Source organism: Palaemon carinicauda, chromosome 2, assembly GCF_036898095.1.
Source record: "Palaemon carinicauda isolate YSFRI2023 chromosome 2, ASM3689809v2, whole genome shotgun sequence".
Lineage (NCBI taxonomy): Eukaryota > Metazoa > Arthropoda > Malacostraca > Decapoda > Palaemonidae > Palaemon > Palaemon carinicauda.
Window position 1 is genome coordinate 145,722,730 of NC_090726.1, and position 22,655 is coordinate 145,745,384.

A 22,655-nucleotide genomic window follows, 5' to 3' on the forward strand; every position below is an offset into this window, starting at 1 on the left:
AACGAGAAGAGAAGAATTTGTCGACCATGTATTATTTTGTGTTCCTTAACGACATTAATAAAAAAAAAAAAATACTGTTTGGATGGTTGGAACCAGTGTTGGTGTGTACAATTGAGTACGCTACTATAGTAATACTTTAATTTTTTTAATTTGAGTGAAATATTTTTTTTTCAACCTTGATAGTGGTATTAATATAGATTCATAAATATAATAGTTGCCATATCGTGATAATTGATAATTGGACTCCTAATTTAGGAGGGACTGTTTGTTATTGATAAAAGTCACGTTCTACCATACTGGTACACACACTCTCTTCTCTCTCTCTCTCTCTCTCTCTCTCTCTCTCTCTCTCTCTCTCTCCTGGGGAATAGTTTGGTAAAGCTTACGTAACCACGGGTATTTTATTAATTTTCCAATTAATAAAAGATAGATTTAGTATATTATCTTTCATGAATCTTTAAGGGGGCATTTTATCCCTTAATAGCCCATTATAATTCCAAATACTTCATACCACAATTTTTGTCAGATTTTCTTTATTCAAAAAGCATCTTTTTGTACAAAATCAATCTTATTAAAGCTAAAACATTTTGGCACTACAGTTTGAATAATATATATATGTGTATATATATATATATATATATATTATATATATATATTATATATATAATATATATATATATATATATATATATATATATATATATATATATATATATATATATAACTTCTTTTGTAATATTAGAAAAATTATATTAACATTCAGTATGGAGTACTTAAGCACAGTTATTCAATAAAGATAATCTTGAGTATACGGTAATACTTTTTGGATTAAATCAATTTGTTAAAAATCGTGGGATGTGATGCCTCTGGAATTCCCAAAATATTTTTCTTTCGGAAAATAATGTTTGAAGTGTTAATGTGCAGTTACAACAGTATATAACTTCAAGAGAACTTTTCTGAATGAAATCAAGTTTTGATACAATCTTCCCTTCTATACAGACAGCACATTGGATTATAATCGTTACAGTATTGTCATTAATATCGGTTGACTTGACTTATTTGTTGGCCTTCTTATTACCTACATCTCACTCAAATCTTTTTATAATTTGATTTTACTTTTGCCTGGAGAACATCTTCCTTATGGTATTTACAAATATTTATAAGCTTATATATATATATATATATATATATATATATATATATATATATATATATATATATACATATATATATATGTATATATATATATATATATATATATGTATGTATGTATGTATGTATGTATGTATGTATATATATATATATATATATATATATATATATATATATATATATATATATATATATATATATATATCATGCAAGAGATAGAGAGGAAAAAAATGTTAAAAAAGAGTGGATAGACGAAAAATAGTTATTTATGTATATTGGGAATTATAGATTACACATCCCTTTCACAATTTTTTATGGTTTGGTTATGCTTACAGAACAGAGAGAATGTAATAGAAGGCTGGCTAAACTACATGTACCAAAATTTTTTTATTTATTTCAAACTGGGGAACTCACACATGCAGCGCATATGTACATTAAAGTGTCAAAATAAGTGCTAAATATGGTTTCTTTTATTTTTTTATATTAAAACCTGAAAATATAGGCTTCAAAGTACTGGGAACCATTGTTGTGTAAAATTTTACTTCTGGGAAAAGTCCCTCTTAAATACACGATATCAAATAAAATTGTTTCAAATTGTTTTCAAATTATTTAAACTGACAGCAATTATTTGATATTGCATATAATGAATTCTAAATTCCTTGTAAGGTCTTGTGAGTAAGTCAACATCATTATTATCATTATCATTTGTTAATGATCAAACACTGTTCTCAAAAGAAACTGACACCAATGGTATGAGAGAATAGCCCAATTACCTTACCGACCAAATCCTAACTACAGTGCTTTGTGAATATGGGTTTAATCGTCTTGTTGGGAGCATAAAGATTACTTGGGATGGGGTAGAGCATCAGTAAAGGCGAAGTAAAAATATCTAATTAATTATTTAAGTATTACTGTTGGAAAGGAAAATACTGTCAATGTATGTAAAATGTGTAAATACGACAGTGCACGTGAGTGTAATCTGATGTGCTTAATTGGTTATGTAATATCACATAAATGATCTTGGCATTGGTCGTCTTATTCTTAGGGTCACTTCCTGTAAGGAGACATGGTCAATGGTTTTATATATTTGTGTATATATATGTGTATATATATATATATATATATATATATATATATATATATATACCTAGTATACATATATATATATATATATATATATATATATATATATATATATATATATATATACCGAGTATACATATAATTCTTAAAAATACCCTTAAAAGAATCCTAGAGAAATGCGTAAGCCACCATATTTCGACTAACATACTGAACATCGGGGGAAAATGAAAGTAGGAGTTTACAAGAGGTAATAGACAAATGAGGAAAAGAAAAGGTTTCTTTATAATCCTCACTATCTCCACCGACGCCTATTGACACAAAGGGCCTTGGTTAGATTCCATCAATCGTCTCTATCTTGAGCCTTTAAATCAATACTTCTCCCTTCATCATTTACTTCACACCTCATAGTTCTCAGCCATGTAGGCTTGGATCTCCCAACTCTTCTAGTGCCTTGTGGGGCCCAGTTAAAAGTTTAGTAAACTAATCTCTCTTGGGGAGTGCAGAGAGCTTGCCCAAACCATCTCCATCTACCCCTCTCCATGATCTCATCCACATATGTTACCTGAGTAATCTCTCTTATAGTTTCATTTCTAATCCTGTCCTGCCCTTTAACTCCCAATATTCTTCTAAGGGTTTTGTTCTAAAATCTACTAAATCTGTTGGATATTGCTTCATTGTCATACGATGATTCATGTACATACTGTAACACCTACATCACTAAACTGATATGTAGTCTGATTTATATGTGTAATTTCAGGCGATTTGATTTCCAACTTTTACTTAACCCAGCCATTGCCTGATTTGCTTTTTTCAATCTTTCATTAGACTCCAATTCTAAGGACCTTGTATTAGAGATCTTAGTTCATAAATATTTGAATGATTCTACCTCATTAATCCTTTCTCCTTCCAATAATTTTTCATCTTCCATTGCATATTCCGTTCTCATCATCTGTTTTTTTTTTTTTTTTAACTATCTTGAGCCCAACCTCATGTGATATTTCATGCATTCTGGTAAGCAAGTATTGCAAACACTGTGGTGTTATACTAATAAGGACAGCCTCATCAGTATACTCCAAGTCAGCTAATTTCCCAAAACATAACCAGTCAAATCCTTCTCCACCATCCTCAACTGTTCTATGCATTACAAAATCCACGTGTAGGATAAACAACACAGGTATTAATACATTCGCTTTGAGTACACCGCTGTTCGTTGGAAATCTATTTGATAAGACTTCACTACCATAACTTTGCACTTGCTATGCTTATGAACAAATTTAATCAAGTTTACATCATCATCTCCTATGCCTATTGACGCAAAGGGCCTCGGTTAGATTTCGCTAGTCGTCTCTAATTTGAGCTTTTAATGAAATACTTCTCCATTCATCATCTCCTACTTCACGCTTCATAGTCTTCAGCCATGTAGGCCTGGTCTTCCAACTCTTCTAGTATCTTGTTTAGCTCAGCTAAACGTTTGGTGAACTAATCTCTCTTGGAGAGTGCGAAGAGCATGCCCAAACCATCTCTATCTACCCCTCACCATTATCTCATCCACATATAGCGCTCGAGTAATCTCTTATAGTTTCATTTCTAATTATGTCTTGCCATTCAACTCCCAATATCCTTCTGTGGGCTTTGTTCTCAAATCTACTAAATTTATTGGAGATTGTTTCATTGTCATATCATGACTCACGTCCATATAGTAACACCGATCTCACTAAACTGATATATAGTGAGATTTTTATATTTCAGGCGATTTGATTTCCAAAGTTTACTTAACCTAGCCATTGTCTGATATGCTTTTTTCAATCCTTCACTAAACTAATTATAAAGACCCTGTTTACTTATTTATGAGGAACCCCATAATAACCCAGGACTCTCCACAAAATTGGCCGGTCCACATTATCAAAGGCTTTTTTATAGTCCACAAATGCTATCAAAAGTGGATTTCTATATTCTACACATTGCTGTACAATATATCTTGAAATGGAAATATTGTTAATACAACTTCTACTTCTAAATCTTGCTTCTTCATCTCTCAGCTTTTCATCAATATTTTTCTCCAGACACTTTAGAATAAGGATACTATATAATTTAATAACAACTGACATAAGTGTGATGCCTCTGTAATTATTGTAATCAGTCAGGTCTCCTTTTTTGCCATTTGCACCAACACTCCTAGCTCCCACTCATCGGGTTTTGCGTCTTCACGCCACAGTCTACAAAATAATCTTGTAATTATTCTGGGAGTCACTTCATTTTCGGCCAATATCATCTCAGCAGCTAATTCATTGTATCCAGGAGCATTCCATTTCTTGAGTTTTTTTAAGAATAGCTTCGACTTCAAACATACTGAATTAATTCATGGGCACATCAAGATCTTCCTAACTTCGGATATTTCAATCAAAATACTCCCTACATACCTCCTATTCATGACCTCACTAAAGTGTTCCATCCAACGTTGCCTTTCTTCGTCTACTGTTGTTATAACAGATCCATCTCTATTTTTGATGGGCATAGGCCTCTTCTTCTTTGCCCCCGTAGGGATTTCATTAATAATTCTATGAGCAATTCTTACACCATAGCCACTCCCTGAATTCATAGCTTTGATTAAAATAGAATGAATTAAATAGTAGTAGTCTACACGGAAAAACAAAAGGAACGCACCCGGACGAGACCTAATTCGGATAACAGTTTCCCCTGCAGATTGCGTTCCCTTTATATAAGGTCTTTTATCTATACGGTACACCTATTACAGTTTCCGTCGAGACGATGACCGATGTATATAGATAAAGGGAAAATTAATTAAGCCATTTATTTCGTTTTCCATATATCTTATATTGTCCTTTTTAAGAAATAAGTAGAAACATGTATTTATGTCTGAAGCTTTTGTCCTGTAGTGAACTAGCAACGGCTGATATATACATACATACATACAGACATATATATATATATATATATATATATATATATATATATATATATATATATATATATATATATATATACCAGCAGCAATAACTAGTCCACTATAGGACAAAAGCCTTTGGCATACCTTTCCACTACTGTTTATGTTTCTTCTATGCCAGGCTATACACTTAAATTTTCTTAGCTCATCAATCCATCGTCTTCTCTTCCTTTCCCTGCTTCTTTTATAGACTCTAGAGGTTCTTGAATAATGCTTATTTGTTATTTTCTGCATTTTCATAGAACATTATCTTAGTTTTAATTATATTCAGTGGCATTTTTATATTTCTGCTTTATCTATTCAAATCTAACATATTTTACAAATCCTCCCATAAGTCACTAAACACACGTGCATTATCTGCAAATCTAAGTTGTCAAGGTATTCCCCCATTAATATTAATTTCTACATTTTCCCAATCTAAATTTTAAAAAGCTTCTAGGCATGCTATGAATAATTTAGGAGAGATGGGGCCTTGTCTAACTCCTTTTTCTACTGGAATTTTCTCACTATCTTTGTGTAGTTTTAGGATTTCTGTACTTCCTGTATAGATATCTTGAAGTGGTCGTATATAACATTCATCTATTCACTATATATATATATATATATATATATATATATATATATATATATATATATATATATATGTGTGTGTGTGTGTGTGTGTGTGTGTGTATAGAGTACAAACAAAAAATTAGGTATTTTTTTGTAATTTTTGGGCTGCTTTTTCAAGTAGGGATTTTTTGCGCAGCGCTTTACCAATTGAATTGAAACATTTTTTTTTAAATACCAGGCACAGTTTTATATACAAATGAACTTACATCAAAATACATTTTTATTAGAACAAAATATCCACTCAGGAAAAGTCGCATAACACACGTTTCATCCTAATTCAGTCCATTTCGGTACCTCGTGTGACCTCCTCTGGCCTGAATACAAGCATGACACTTTCTTGGCATGCTTGCAAAAAAGTGGTCTATGGCTGCCTGTTCCAATCTTTACCACCCCTGTGTGATGTCGTCTCTGAGCTGCTGGGCGTTGGCTGTGGGATGTTGACAAGACGGAACCGCTCTCCCAAGCTGCTCCCATAGATGCTTAATAAGGTTGAGATCTGCTAAGGAATCTGGCCAGTCCAATCGACGGATATCTTATGTGGCCAGGCATTCTTACACCAGCCTTGGGAGATGGATTGGTGCGTTGTCCATAGGCAAGAAATCATGACCCAAAGTACCAGCATATGCATGGACAATAGGAAGGATAATGCATATTACGCTATTTTCTGGCAATAATTGTCCCCTGCTGGAACACATGAAGGCCTGTGCTACCCCCAACACTGATCCCTGCCCAAACCATAACCGAGAGATCACTGAAATTGTCTTGATCAACAATGACAAAATCGGCGAAACGTTGCCTACTGGCCATCTACTCTCTGGCATCTGTCGTTCATGGAAACACAATATCTAGACTCATCAGAGAAGAGTACACAAGACTAGGCCTGGATGTTCCAGTCCACATATGCACGACAAAAGGCCAGCCTTGTCTGATGATAACTGGGGGTCAGTCGAGGGGCAACATCTGGGCATCTTGCATTCAGGCCGTCGTATGCAGTCTGTTCCTTATAGTTTTGACACTAACACGAACACCAGCGGTATTCTGGAGACTGTTTTGTAGAGTTCTGGCCGAATTCAAGCAGTTTCGTCGAGCAGAGATCCTCAAATACTGATCCTGGTGATCAGGTAGAGCACGGGAACATCCTGAATGGGATCTGTCATGATACAGGTCGGTCTGCTGATAGCGTTGCCACATACGGGACACCACCCTCTGGCTTACAGTAAATCTTCTGGCCACCTCAAGTTCTTCAACCTGCCGTACACTATCCTCTTGGAGCTGAATTACTCTAGCCACATCCATGGGTTCCAAATGACACCTCACAGCTCTACAAATGCGAAAAAGAAAAAATAAACAAGCAAAGAAATGAACACCTTCATTTTGGCTTTTGTTGACTTGAATTGAACCAGAAAACAGAGACCTCAAATGTACACTTGTGAGTATTTCCATTATGCTCAAATTGGCAGTTTTCAAACAATCAGAACCATGCTGAACTCAGTGTAATAGGATACAAATGAGAGGAGTCGTGAAATGCTGAAAAATTAGACAATTAATAAAAAGCACCCAAGACAAAAAAATCTTTAACTCATTGTTGGTAATATATATATATATATATATATATATATATATATATATATATATATATATATATATATATATATAATGTATGTGTGTATATATATCTTTGTTTATATTAAGTGCATGCGTGTAAGTATAGCCTACTGTACATGTATGTTACTGACGTAATTTATTTCAATACGAAAATAAATAACACAAATAAGCGAGTGTTTTAACCTAAAGGGGCAAAAAGACCTAGTTACAGAAACTAATTATCTGATATATAAAATTTGGTATTACGCGAGTGATTCACAGGAAAACTTGCTTAATCGTAGTTATATTTATTATCATAATGGAAATCTTTTGTGGTATTAAGCCATAATTAGAAAGGTAAAATGCAAGATTTGATGTGTTCGACATGTTGCACAACAACACAGCCAGGCTGCTGCGTTTACACGAAACGCAAATGATGTTGTTGTGTTTGATGAGGTTGATTATCTGTGTTTGACCTTGTTAGGGATGTTTTTGTGGATTTCTGGGGGGAAAAAGGTGCCAACACAGTTCTTGCTCCATAGCAGCTCGTATGTAAAAATCAAAGCTTGATTTGAACCCATGGCATGAGTAGCTCTGGCTGGTAATTTCTCTCTCTCTCTCTCTCTCTCTCTCTCTCTCTCTCTCTCTCTCTCTCTCTCTCTCTCTCTCTCTCATGCTGGCAGTGTTGGCCGAGTTCTTTAAAATTACGTCAGTGAAATCAAGATGATAGAATATGAAATATCATAGGCTTCAGGGGCATAATGAAAATGGAATGCCAAATTTTGATGGTTAGGAGAATCGATCTGTCACATAATGGTGATTTAATTAATTTTGAGGGTGAGACCTGAGAGGTGTTTTATCGAACAGTATTGTAAGCAATTGCTACTAAGTTAAACCTTAAATGATGCTTTTTATATTGTCATAACTTTGTCTTTTTACAGTGCCGTCGGGACTACGCCGATGCCTACCTGGCCCACTACCGCACCCAGACTAACGCCTCGCTAGCTGCTTACTTCGATGCCCACAACGCATACGTCCAGCAACTGCACGCTACGAACGGCATGCTCAAGACGTACAACAGGAGCACGCTCCCATCACTTCTAGAGGTAAGGAACCAGTAATAGGTGGTGTAAGGCTTCTTATAATTTGATAGTAATTGTATTTTATATTCACTTATGAACTTGCAGTCTTGTCTGTTTATGCTTTTAGGATTGTTCATCTTTTAACTTTATTATATATCTCCTTCAAGAGAATTGCACACACACACACACACACACACACACACACACACATATATATATATATATATATATATATATATATATATATATATATATATATATATACTGTATATATATATATGTATATATATATAGCAATGATTAGTATACTTAGCTTATCGTTATTTTTGTTATACGCGTGGAAGAAAGAGTTATGTGAATTCATGGAGGAGGGAGACACTTGTTTCATGTATAATTAGTTCCTTCTTGCTGTCGCAAGTCAAGAGAAGCAGAAACTGAAGATGAAGAGGCCTGGGGGTTGTTGGACCAAGAGGACCTTGTGACTTTTTCTATTTATTCGAGATAGGAAATTAAAATATTTAAAAAATGGATGAAATTTAAATAATAAATTCTTTTGTATATTTTACATAATTTTTTGCTTTTATTTCCGTAAATAGTATATGGAAGACAGTTCCCTCACGATACTGCTCTTACCACGATCAGTGTATATTTCCTTTGTCGTTGATTCGTAGATTTTATCGTAAACTTGAACGTAGAACATATGAGTTTTTCAACTGAATAAGTTCCATTGTTATATTAAAAGCAATTTGCTTATATTTGATTGGATTTCATATCTTCAATTGTCATTTTATTGCATTTCTTTATTATTCCTTAAAAGAATATAAAACAAAGAGTATGGTTATCAGTATAACCATAAATACACGAATATGTAAATCAGAGAACTTCTTAGACAAATATGAAAGGGAAAAAACAAGAAGTTGCAGGTATGTGTCGAAAATTATTTGTTCATAAAATTGATATATACTTATTAGATATTAATGATCAGGAAAGCAAGAGAGCTAAGGCTAACCATGTGTAGTCTTATCCTCGAGCTGACAAGGATAATACCAATACGTTGAATTAACTAATTATTTTAAAAGGTGAAAGAGGACAAAGTCCTGAGGAACGTCTCAGTATCATGACCAGTCATTTTTCATTCGGGAATAATGACTATGATTTTGAGTTTATAGAAATACTGAAAACTATTAAAGTCACCCGTATATTAAAAAAAAAAAATATCTTGTTTACCATCCGAGACTCCAACTTCTAAAATGCTCACTTTAGCTTCAGGTTTCCACCCTTCCTCTTAATTTGTCCTGATATTTTTACTCGGTAAACTTTGTTTCTGATGAGTTTCTGCTGCTATTGTTAGACTCAAAACCACCTTCTTCTCTGGTATCATTTGGACTTCTATCTTCCATTTTTAGCTGTAGAATTCTTCTCAATGACGTAAGTTAGTGCTCTCTTTTCACGTCGTTTCCAAATGTAATTTTTCTCTTATCAGTGTTCGACGTTATTTGAATGTGTGAATATTTACATTTTTATATATTTGAGGTCTTGATGTTGATATAAATACGTCTTTTACTATTGATATAAATGTGAAAATTATGACAGGATATATTTTTTCACCCTCGTGTAATTATGATATATAATTAGGAATATTTAAACCTTGTTAATGTTTGAGTTTGGATTATACAAAGACACGAAGACTGATTTGCTAGGCTCATTTACTCACAAATTATGATTAGAAAATTAAGGATTTGTTGCTTCTTTTTTTTTTTTTACCTTTTGCCGTACTTCACTATGGTAAAGAGGAGAAAGTCTTGTGATGAACGTTTTGCTTCTAACCTGCAAACCAGAAGTGACCCAAATCTGTTCGAATTTAACTCTTCCGAAGGATTATTTTGAATTCATACTTGTTCGCAGCCATATGACTTACTCTCATTTGAAACTAGTTAAGCTTGGTCATTTTACTTTTATCATGATGAAATAGAAAATTAGATAGTTTTACTCGAATACACCTAAGACGATTACAGGAATATTTTTTTTTTTTAATAGTATCTGCCGTTGTTATAGATGTAATCTGGTTCTTTAACAATGTTATTTTTGTCCCATATATATTTATTGTAGGAACCTCTTTTATATGGCAAGACATAATGCATATTATTAAGAGATGTTGAAATACTCAAGGCAAAACTAAGCGTTGTTATCAATCAGGAGAGGAAAAGGAATGATTTCTACCGTTAAAATGGGTATGACAACGATCACAGGTTAATTATGATAGCTTTACCACTAACACAATAATCCAGTCATAAATATCTACTGTTTAATTCTGTTTTAATTCTGAGAAATAGGTACATAGTCTGTCCCTTAAAAAGGATTGCCTTTGGGTATTCCTTCCCAAGACTAAGTTAACTTGATAATAATAACTATTTGTAACTCAATATACTCATTTATGTATATATATATATATATATATATATATATATATATATACATATATATATATATATATATATATATACATACATATATATACATATATATAGATAGATAGAGAGAGAGATAGATAGATAGATAGATATATATGTATATATATATATATATATATATATATATATATATATATATATATATAAATATATGTATATATATATTTGTGTGTAAATATATATATATATATATATATATATATATATATGTATATATATATATATATGTGTGTGTGTGTGTGTGTTTTTTTTATCTGTATATGTATGTATATGTGCGTGTATTACATGTATACATGTATTGGTGTAATGGAATTTGTCCAGCTTTCTCTCAAATAGGTCATCTTTCTAATTCATGAATTAGACGAAACGCTCGCAATTTCAGTTGTGTTATGATACAAAGTTGGGTGAGGAAGAGAGCCTTTGACACCAGTTCTGGGATTGTGGTGTCGTCGGAGGGCATTCGAATTTAATGGGTTTTACAAGATTTGAACCATGTCCACATTGATTTTGTAGTCGCATAGAATAATAATAAGGATAATAGCAGTACTAAATTTCCCTACCGTCATCTTATCACTGTTGGGGAGGTCATGCAAAATGCTAGCCTTTTTTTTTTTTTTTTTTTTTTTTTAAAGAAATTGGGTAACACGACTGGTCTTTATGCCCATAGACTGTTGGGCGCTGGGATCATACTGATGACCAGTAGTGTGTGTGTGTATATATATATATATATATATATATATATATATATATATATATATATATATATATATATATATATACATATATATATATATATACATATATATATATGTATATATATATATATATGTATATATACATATGTATATATACATATATATATATATATATATATATTATTCGTCTCATAAATGTCACACAAAGTGTGCACGAAATGGTATATCGTTTTGAAAATTTTCTCAGTATCCCCCCTCACTACAGTATTTACAACATGTATACTATGATTCTATCAAATTTGATAGAAGACGTAGTATAATCGGAGATTCTTATTCCTAGATCTTTTATTATGCGTTTAATGGTAATGGAATTTCCATCAGAATCAATGTATTGTAATGTACGAGAATTCTTGGTTTTCTACTGAAGAGCCTGTCTTGAAATTTGTCCCCGTGAAAGGTTACTTTGTTTCTTGTACCATTAAGTTCAATTCTAAGTTGTTTTTTTCACGTGAATAAGTTAAAGCCAACTGAATGGAGATATGAGTCATCCTTATATTTATTTTAATTGTATATAGCGACCGCATTTTCTTTGTTGAAGCTGTAGTTAAAGAACTTTCCTTAAAAAACTCTTTACTAAATAAATATTTGTCAGAGTTTTATCTCTCTCTCTCTCTCTCTCTCTCTCTCTCTCTCTCTCTCTCTCTCTCTCTCTCTCTCTCTCTCTCTGCAGAAGCTGATAAAAAAGTAATTATATGAAATTTATCACGATGAAGAATCCAATCCTTTTTCTTCACATCGCTCCTACTTTAATATGGATAGAGTAGTAAATAATTGAATGAAATGATAATAGTTATGTAAAGAAATTGACATTAAAGAAATAAACTATTCCTACTACAAGTCAGCCTTGTGTATGCTTTTTTCATGAGTAATAAATAAACTGGACAGAGAGAGAGAGAGAGAGAGAGAGAGAGAGAGAGAGAGAGAGAGAGAGAGAGAGAGAGAGAGAGAGAGAGATGGGGTCCAAACCTGAAATTCAATACGAAAGTCAAAGGTTGTAAGGATCGATTGTGGTTGTTATGACGCAGAGAGAGAGAGAGAGAGAGAGAGAGAGAGAGAGAGAGAGAGAGAGAGAGAGAGAGAGAGAGAGAGAGAGAGTGACCTGGAAATGGAATGAGAAAATGAGATTGCTTCGGAAGGCATCATAATGTCACTGTAGATTACCCGATGATCGCTTGAAATTTAGCTGTGATTTGTAATATTGTGGCGAGGTTTTCAGTATTCAGTGATAAAGAAGGCTCTTTATACAGCCCTGTTCTTGTGGTTTTTATTACCTTTATCTGTATTTTTGTATATTTTATCAGGCCTTGAATTTTATTCTTTCTCATTAGTGTTGTGCATTATATTTTATAGGCATACACTCTTGCTCAATTGTGTATTTAATTATACTCCCGTACTTAACCGAATACAGTAAGTTACCATTTATGACCGTTCTTTTATGATTTCATTGTTTTATCATAGTATTCTTTTGAGTTTTTATTATCTTTTTTTATCTTTGTTATTGTCAATTTATGGCACTTGTATACAATAGAACTTAAGGTAGCATTTCATTATGTGCTGTATATCATTTTTTCAACTTTAATGTCCATTGTATGTCTTGGAGATTGCCATTAGTAACAGTAAAAGTAATTTTATAAAAATTAGAACGACTCTCTTCCTTATGTATTAATTGTATATAGGTTTTGGAAACGTTTCAAGTATTATTGCTATATGTAACCTAATTTACAGCAAAAATATGAAATATTTATGTGATAACTTTCCATCATGAAACGTTCATAATAAGGAAATCTTATTAATTGGGAGTATTTATTTTTACAGCCTTGATAAGTTTTCCACACCAATGAAAACCCCATGATAATTTTTATGGCCCTTAATGAGGCCTGTATTTTCATACCACTGATAAAGTTGATAATTGTAGCGATATTGGAAAACACTTACCAAATCGGGGAGGGAAACACTTGATGCCGTTTTACAACATACTGGGATGATATGTTAAGGACTTGATAAGCATAATTGCGTTAATGTGTTTGAATTATCGTATTAAAATTGTATACATATGACATAGGGTTATCGCTTTATCAGCGCCCCCCCCCCCCCGCTCTCTCTCTCTCTCTCTCTCTCTCTCTCTCTCTCTCTCTCTCTCTCTCTCTCTCTCTCTCTCTCTCTCTCTCTCTCCCCCAGCCATGATTTTGCTGTGTAATTCAAGAGCGTCTTGGGTTGCGGGTGTTTTGTGTGTAAGGTTATGGTTTGATGATATCGAAACTTTAAGCTTGGTGATAATAATAATAATAATAATAATAATAATAATAATAATAATAATAATAATAATAATAATAATAATAATAATAATCTACCTACTGGACAATTTTATCTGTTATTGAATGTGACAGGAACTGACGTATCTCCCTGACAATATTATTAATTTTAATGGCGTTATTGTTCACAACTGTCCCTTAGGTTTTGCTTACTGTTACATTGTTGAAATTTGCTTGTGCTATACAACCTTTTACCTAATACTCTTGAGCATTGCTTGTGGCTCTGTCCAATTACTATTCATGTACCTCAACGTGGTTCTTTTTATAAGTGTATTTTTCAGTGCTACCTTTCAGTCAATTCTCATTCAGGTAATCAGAATTATATTTACCAGTAATTCAATAATTTTATTTCCTAGTCCTTGCCTCCTATTTATTTTCATACCTAGAATAAAAAGTGCCACTCCGCCATTGATAATAATAATGGCGAATGTCTTCAGTATCCTACCCATTGTTGGATATTTCGATCAAATCTCTCGTCTCCCTGCATTGATTTTGATCGTTTGCTATTTTTCTGTCATCCAGTACAGGATTTTTTATACAAACTGTCTCAGTTATTCTTTCTTCTCTGGTACTTGATAATTAATAGGAGTTACAGTCTCTACTCCAGGCTTTAATCATTGTTACCGAAAACCAAAAATATTCATACTTTCCCAGGACAAAATGCAAGACTTTCATGAGATAACGATAGCGACAGGTGTATTGAGGAATTTAGAAGGTAATTTCAATTCTCAAATTAGTTTTCTTCAAATTTGCATTATGTACTGTAGACGGACAACTGCTGGTTCTTGTTGTCGAGTAGAAGAATCAGATAGGTCTGAACTCCATTGTATAACAATGTTATTTGATGATTGACGTTTTGAATAGGATTCTTTAAAGGCTTAAAGGCCGCTCATGAATGGCAAAGGCAAGGGCCAGTGACATTGCCCTATCACGCAGGACAATGTCCTAGAGACTGACCATATATACCTATGATCATTGCCCAAGCCACCTCTCCACCCAAGCTAGAACCAAAGACAATACACGAAAGATGGGAAACTGACTATAAATAGCATTAAAAAAAACCATCATCCAACCCGTCAGAATGCGCGCCATCTATTGATCATGCCCTCAACTAAAACTCGGCTGCGGCGTAGCGTGGCTTATTTTTAATAAAAATGTTGAAATTAATTCTTATGCTGCAATAAACTTCTCTTTATAAATTATTGAATACTAAATCGATTAATATTGCTTGTTAACATGATTATAGGGCTCTATCATAGCTTATGACTTATATATTAGGCATTTCTGAATCATTAAATAAAATCCTTCAGTTAATGTAACATTAATTGCTAAGTATCTTTATCTAAAATTGAGAGGGCAGTTAGAATGAAACAAACTTATTCTCATATCATCTTATTATTTCACAAATATAGTATACAGTAATTATTTTTCATTTTTTGGGGTTGTGCTTTTGATTGCATACTGTACATACCTAAGCGACTGTACACAAATTTTCTTGCAAAGAACATAAACAAAGTAAAAGAAATGGCACATGCCTCATTTGCAGGCAATAGTCATACAAGTCATGCAAACAAAACATGCATATATCAGAATTTGAATAGCAAACAAAGCATGGGATAATCAAAAACAATAATATGAAATCAAAAGGAAAGAGCAGACTCAACTTGCATGCTGATTAGGCAAAAGTTAAGCAATATTTGTTACTAAAACTAAGAAAAGTACAACAACAAAGTAGTAAAAGTAAGGTACCCTTTTATAACAAATGCAATGCTGTATTTTACAGAATACTGTATAAGCAAAAATCTAGGTTAAATTAATTTTCATAAAAAGCAAATAAAAATTGAAATCACAAATCAAATAGGAAACAAACCACAGAGAAATCATTCAACCAAAACAATTAGATTTCAAAACTACAAAAGAAAAAAAACAACAAGCGTAACATGCTCCAAAAAAAAAAAAAAAAAAAAGGATATCATCAACAAAAAACTGTCATGGTTAGTAATAAAAAATGTAAGCATGCCAATACTGTATATCAAATTAAGTAAAAAATTACAAAACTTAGAGAAATATTACAGTACAGTATAATGAAGTTGATAAACATAATATATTGAAAGGATGCTATCATGCAACAGGAAAAAACATAGGAATGCAAAAACAAAATAAATACAGTACATGCATAAGTAATCTTTCATTTTAAATCAATGAAAACTGAATAAATACATACGGTACATTTTGTTAATGTCAAAGTCGGGAAGTGGCCTAAAAGCCTGAAAAAAATATAGACATTATTTTACTGATGAGTCACTTTAATTACCTTTCTCATTTTTTTCTTACATTATTGTCATTATTATCTTTTCTCTTTTTTATCAAAGTTTGATTGTAAAATTTGGCAAAATAATGTAGTCGCATTTTTATATAATATTCTATAATGAAGTTCTCAGCAACCTCACATATACCAGTATTTATATTTTTACTTTTTATAATATTAGTTAAGTTTGCTTTAATATCTGCTTTATGAAATGAGCTGTCTATAAATTCTTCAAATATATCTTCAATTGCAGTAACAAATAGTATAATATGATTACTTGCATATTTCAAATACCTAATTGATTCAGAGTCCTTGTGACATAAAAATATCTGATCTGATCTTACTGGTGTATTATGTACCCTGTCTTCTGTATATGAGTTACATTTGGGACATATGTGACTCTTTAATTTTTTACATATGTAACCTGATACATATGTTACTACATTTTCCTTAATTTTAGTAGAAGTATAGTCAATAAATGACTAATCATTCTGACTGTTGGGATCAAACAGTGAAAAATATGCAGAAATGGCTTCATGTTTCCCCACAGAAGTGCTTTCATCCTTTTCTTCCATGGGTGAAATTTCTCTTGGCTCATCGGCTGGTGTAAATTCATCAGGATTAAAAGAGGAAAACAAATCTGCAAGAGGATCTGATTGTGTGTCCATAACTTTTTCTTGTGCAAAGGAGTTCTCCAAATCTTCCTGTAATGCAATGTGCAAATTATCATTTTGATTTCCTTTCAAGATGTTCATTATTGTATTTGCATCACTTGTACAATTACCTTTCACAGAATTTAGCATAATATTATTTGAAATGATGCCATTGAGTATTTTCACAAACTGTTTCGCTATTGGTGTAGCATTGTTCCCCCCTGCATTCCTTACACTACTAAAAAAGTTTTCTAATGCATCCTGGTTTAATCTGTTTGTCAGCAAATACTTGAAATTATAATGATTATTTAAATCATGCCACAAATGTTGTAAACTTTTAACGTTGAGTTGCAATCCTGCAATACATGGAATAAATGTGCTCTTTCCAGATACTTTTAACGAACTCGACCATAGTTCTGAATGTTTAAAATTTTCTAACTGACCATTAGCTGAACTGAATGCGCATCTTTTGCTCTTGTAATGACTGATTTGATTACAATTGAAAATGTCAAATAAACTATTAATTTCACTCAAGAAATGTGCTGTATACTTTGCATCTTCTGGTAGAGCACCTAATTCAGAATATGTATTTATTCCAGCAGCCACAGTGTGACTCAAAACTTCTGCAGCTCAACATACCCTCATTTTCTCAAAGGAATTACAATATATATGTCTATCAGTTAGCTTTGGAGATTATTTAAATGACATTCTTCTGTCCCTTTCATAGAAATTTTCAATATATTTCCATTAAATACTTTTTTCATTTACTAGAAATCCCTTTTTGATAAGGTTGTTCCTGGTGCTCTTTAACAAGTTAGGAGGATCATAAAAGAAATATATCTTTTCATCATTTACAACTGTAAACGGTGAAGCCAGTGAAAAATTGAGTTTTGAAAAGACACTCCTGCTTGTTGCATCCTGATCAGCAATAACAAATTTTGGGCTCGGTCCTGTCATTTGTAATTTCATTAAACAGTCAGCGACCATTGTTTTCAATACATCTGGTTTTATGCTCTTATGGAAAAGAAAATAACCTATGGTTTGTTTGAGCTTCCATATTCTCCCAGATCTTCCAAACCGTGAAACTTGTCACGATGGACATCATAATTAATGAATTCTTTGATGGAAATGGCATAAAAAACAACACCACATACCCTTTCTTGTTGTGTCATTGCTTTTGCTTTCTCTTTCCATAATCTGAATAAGGATTCATTCCACCTACTGTTTAATTTCAGAGTCTGAATCCAGTTCCTTATCCTGCGTGGTGTAGGCAAAGTAAATATTTGTGATAGGAAACGGTACATTTTAGAATTTCTAAAGTATAAACTTAGACCAAGACAGCGCTGGGCCAGGGAGTATCGTTGGCCCCTAGTCTTTACAGAACTCAACAGTATTTGTGATTTGAAAAACTCTAATCCATAACCTTTCAAATATTTTGATACGTTTCGGATAACTGATGAGGGCAATTTACATTTTGTGCAATCATTTTTTCAAACGTTGAACTTTAGTGAGCAATCTGTTACATCTTGCTTTCCATTTTTTATTAGATTTATCATGATTTGTTCTAATCCGAGGTTGCTTCATATCAGATTTACTATCTGAAAAACACATATTCAATTAAAAACATATACTGTATATATATATATATATATATATATATATATATATATATATTATATATATATATATTATATATATATATATGATAAATTTTGCACATTTAGACGTGTTTTTCATATTCAAATAAGCCATATATATTTTTGATACATTAATGTCTGGATTATCTTAATGACCTCGAGATCAGAGCCCCAGGCGAAATCACACAAAGACAAGAGCTTGTGACCGGCCGGGAATCGAACCCTGGTCGGCAAGCTTGTATAGACAGTGACTAAACCACTTGGCCACGAAGAAAGATAAAAGTCAAATGACAATTCTTCTGTACTTATACCTGTCGAATTCAGGTGTTTTAGAATGCCAAGTGGTTTAGTCACTGTCTATACAAGCTTGCCGAGTCGATTCCCGGTCGGTCACAAGCTCTTGTCTTTGTGTGATTTCACCTGGCGCTCTGATCTCGAGGTCATTAAGAGAATCCAGACATTAATGTATCAAAAATATATATGGCTTATTTGAATATATATATATATATATATATATATATATATATATATATATATATATATATATATATATATATATATATATATATATACGTATAGGGACGGATTAACGACAAGTTCCAGCCGTCTGCTGTATTGTAATTGACTGGTCATTGCTTGAAATTATCTATAAAATCTATAAAGATACTTACCAGATTCTGTACATTCAGTAATCTGCACGTCCACTGTTAGATCTTCAACAGGAACTTATGGGTGATTGATTGTATTGTTTTCAGGCAATAGCCTAACACTGGGACCAAAAGGAGACGCATCCTGAACAGATTCATTTCCAACAAGCTGAGGGGGCTTGTCAGCCAAAGAATGTCCCAATTCAACTAAAATATATCAAGTGGCCTATCATGAAACACAAATTTGACACAAATAATGAAATTACAGTACTGCACACCAATGAATTACAAATGGAAACAAATTGAAAAAAAATTTGTAAAATAAAACAGAGATTATTTTTCATATAAGAGCACTAAGTTTACAGACTATATTAAGAGATCTTGTATATTCATTCAAGTAAAAAATTATTTATAAGGAACCTATCAATACTTGGAATTGCATATAGGAAAATGTATAGTTTTTATTATCATTCACACCTCATAAGTAATCTACTGTATTTTAGTAAATGGCAAATCATGTATCAAATAGTTATATGTTAAGTTTCTTCAGTATAAACAAATCTTATGGTTGGGGTGAAGCAGTTGCAGAGAGACTATTCATTATAAGTTTAATTTAAAATATTGATTAAATGCTTTACTTTTAAATATTAACTCTATATATCAGGATATCATTATGAATATCATTAATATAGTGTATTTATTAAGAAAATTAACAGAGAACAATGCATGCATGACAGGATAAAGTAGCTATATGATTATACCTAAATCTCTTGTAAATTCATGTAGGTCATACACAATGTCTCTGGGTCTGACACTTAGGTCACAATTTATAGGAAGGTTACATGAATCTGAAATAAATGAGTAATTATTAAAGAAAATCACATGAAACACTTTCACTTAGAATAGGCACTAGTAATACTGTATATGCTAATCAAATTACAGCATAACACTTCAAGGTTTTTATAATCTACTGACATTTTACTCCTTTAAAAGCAATATTAATGAAGTAAAAATGGAAATGTGTACTGAACTGTACCTGTGCAAGATTTTTCAAAAATGCTTTCAAATGTTGCAGTACTGCACTCAGTGTTGTATGTTATTGCTGGTGCTGCAGATGTATCATTTGGATTACCTGTGAAAGTGGGAAAGAGTTACTAGTATAACTAACATTTTCAGTGCATAATACTGTACTATAAAAATTTATTATAAAACAAATTACAGTATATAACAACATCTTTATATTATAGCAATAACATATTCATTCACACCTGCAAGATTTTGATCTGGACATGCATTTTTATTGAGTCTTGAGGAATCCGGAGTCACATAGTTCTTGCAGGAAAAGTGAAGACTGCATACTCTACAACAGTTGTTTACATATTTTGTACTTTTATCAAGAAAACATTTAATATTGACAACTCTAATCCACTGTAGGCATCTGCAAATACATAGACATAGATATTATGAAGCAGGGTGGCAATTCATCATTTGTCATTTGAGGGAAGTTGAAATCCATGTCTAAGGGAAGTTACAATATACAGTATTTCTTAATAATTATATATCTGATATTTAGGTACTTATTCCGAAAATATTATATACTGTACATAAAACAATACATATGTGTCAGACAAATCTAAGAATGAATACAGTTTATTATATTTCATGATTATTTATTAAGCTCTTGATCAAGTCAGAACCTATCTATAACAATTTATTAAAATTTCATAGCCCAATTGTGGGAGTTCTCAAAAATGCATACTCAATTGGCACCCTTTTATGAAGGTAATGTAACCAACACTTCTGCCTGGTACTTTCTAGTAAAATGCCATTTCTGCAAGAAGCATGCACATTCCTAAAAAAAATTTGAAACAATTATTCTAATTGACTTGAACCATGTTTCTTTTTGCATCATGTACAGTACAAGCAAATATCATAGGTTTTCACAACTCGTTTTGCCAATTTATTACTACTGTACTGTATTACTGCGTACATTTGCTGCCAAATGGTAAATTCACTTTGGAATACTATGTGGGGTGTTGGTACCAATTACAAGATTTCATTTTAAAAATTGAACAATTATGAGCATATAATGCAGAAACATAGATGAAACGGTAAGAATGGATCTTGTGGGAGCAGATATGCTGGTTTGCATGTATTTTTTTTTTTTTTTCATTTTGAATGCTTTTATCCATACATATAGGAAAATTCATTCATAGGTTAAAAGGTTAGTGAACTTGAAATTAAAGTAAAACACTCTAACTTAACTAACCTACTTATGCTCTCCCATATGAATACTCCCATAAGATCCATCCTTCCTGATGAAACAACTTTGGTTTGCTAAATAGTTGCTTATTAATGAAAAAATTAAGGGAAACATTTATAACTACAACCCAAGGGTAAGCTGCTCAGAATATAACATAACTACAGTATATATACAGTATATCAAAGTTGCTGTGAGTAGCCTATCTGGAAAAGGCATGGAGACCCAATATTCACGAATTGTATGACAGTGATAGGAATTGGTATGTTTATTTCATATTTCTAGAGATTTTCAAGATATGCAAATATAACTTTAAGGTATTTATTTGAAATACAATTGACGCCTCTAAATGACAAGAAAATATAGTTTTTCTAGTTGATTTTGATATGTTCTGCAAGATAACTTCATTTCCATTGCAAATTACTGTTGACATGGTTAGGTAACAGTTGGCATGGTTATGGTACTGCTGATATGGTTAGGTTTACTGTTGACATGATTAGGCTACTGATATACACTACCAGGAAGGGTAAGTTGGTTGTTGGGGTTTCAAATGGCAAGAATATTTTTGGTATTATTTTAGTTATGGACATTAATAAGTTAACCTAGTTCTTATACAAATCCAGAAAAACGTTAGGTTAGGTTAGGTTAGTGCACAACTACAATGTGACGTGCAATATCTGATCATATAGTGCATTTGTATGCCATTTTCTCGTGTAAAATTCTTGGCTGGGGTTTTCCCATTTCCAGTGTTTTTATGTATTTCGAATTCAGTGTATACCTGTATACCGGTCCATTTTTATATGTTTGAGTGTTAAGTCTAGGTTTTTTTTCCTCCATTTTGCCCTGTTTTTACTTACTTTGTCTCCCTCACTCAAAACCCCGCTTCCCAAGGAGGTTCCCCCAGATTGTTATCTATAGGGGGAGGGGTGGTGGAAGGATATTCATTTGCGATGGAAATAAATCTCAAAATCATTCAAATCACATCATAATACAACAGAAAAACCTATATTTTATGTTGGAAGCAATTAATGGCCATAAGTAAAAAAAATACCATATTTTTTTCTAGTCGAAAATCACATATAAATATATTTTCTTTCCGCTTTGAGGCGTCCACCGTATTGTAAATATTTTCAA

The 22,655-nt window shown here is 32.3% G+C and overlaps 1 protein-coding gene across 8 annotated transcripts in view; it reads left to right on the plus strand.

Annotated features, from left to right (window-relative positions):
• Stacl (Stac-like) overlaps positions 1-22,655 on the plus strand; it is a 963,585-nt gene that overhangs the window by 23,381 nt on the left and 917,549 nt on the right. For all 8 annotated transcript variants that reach the window (XM_068358813.1, XM_068358785.1, XM_068358749.1 and 5 more), the window contains exon 3: positions 8,338-8,502. In XM_068358813.1, coding sequence (XP_068214914.1) covers positions 8,338-8,502 — 165 coding nt within the window. The remainder of the gene's footprint in view (positions 1-8,337; positions 8,503-22,655) is intronic.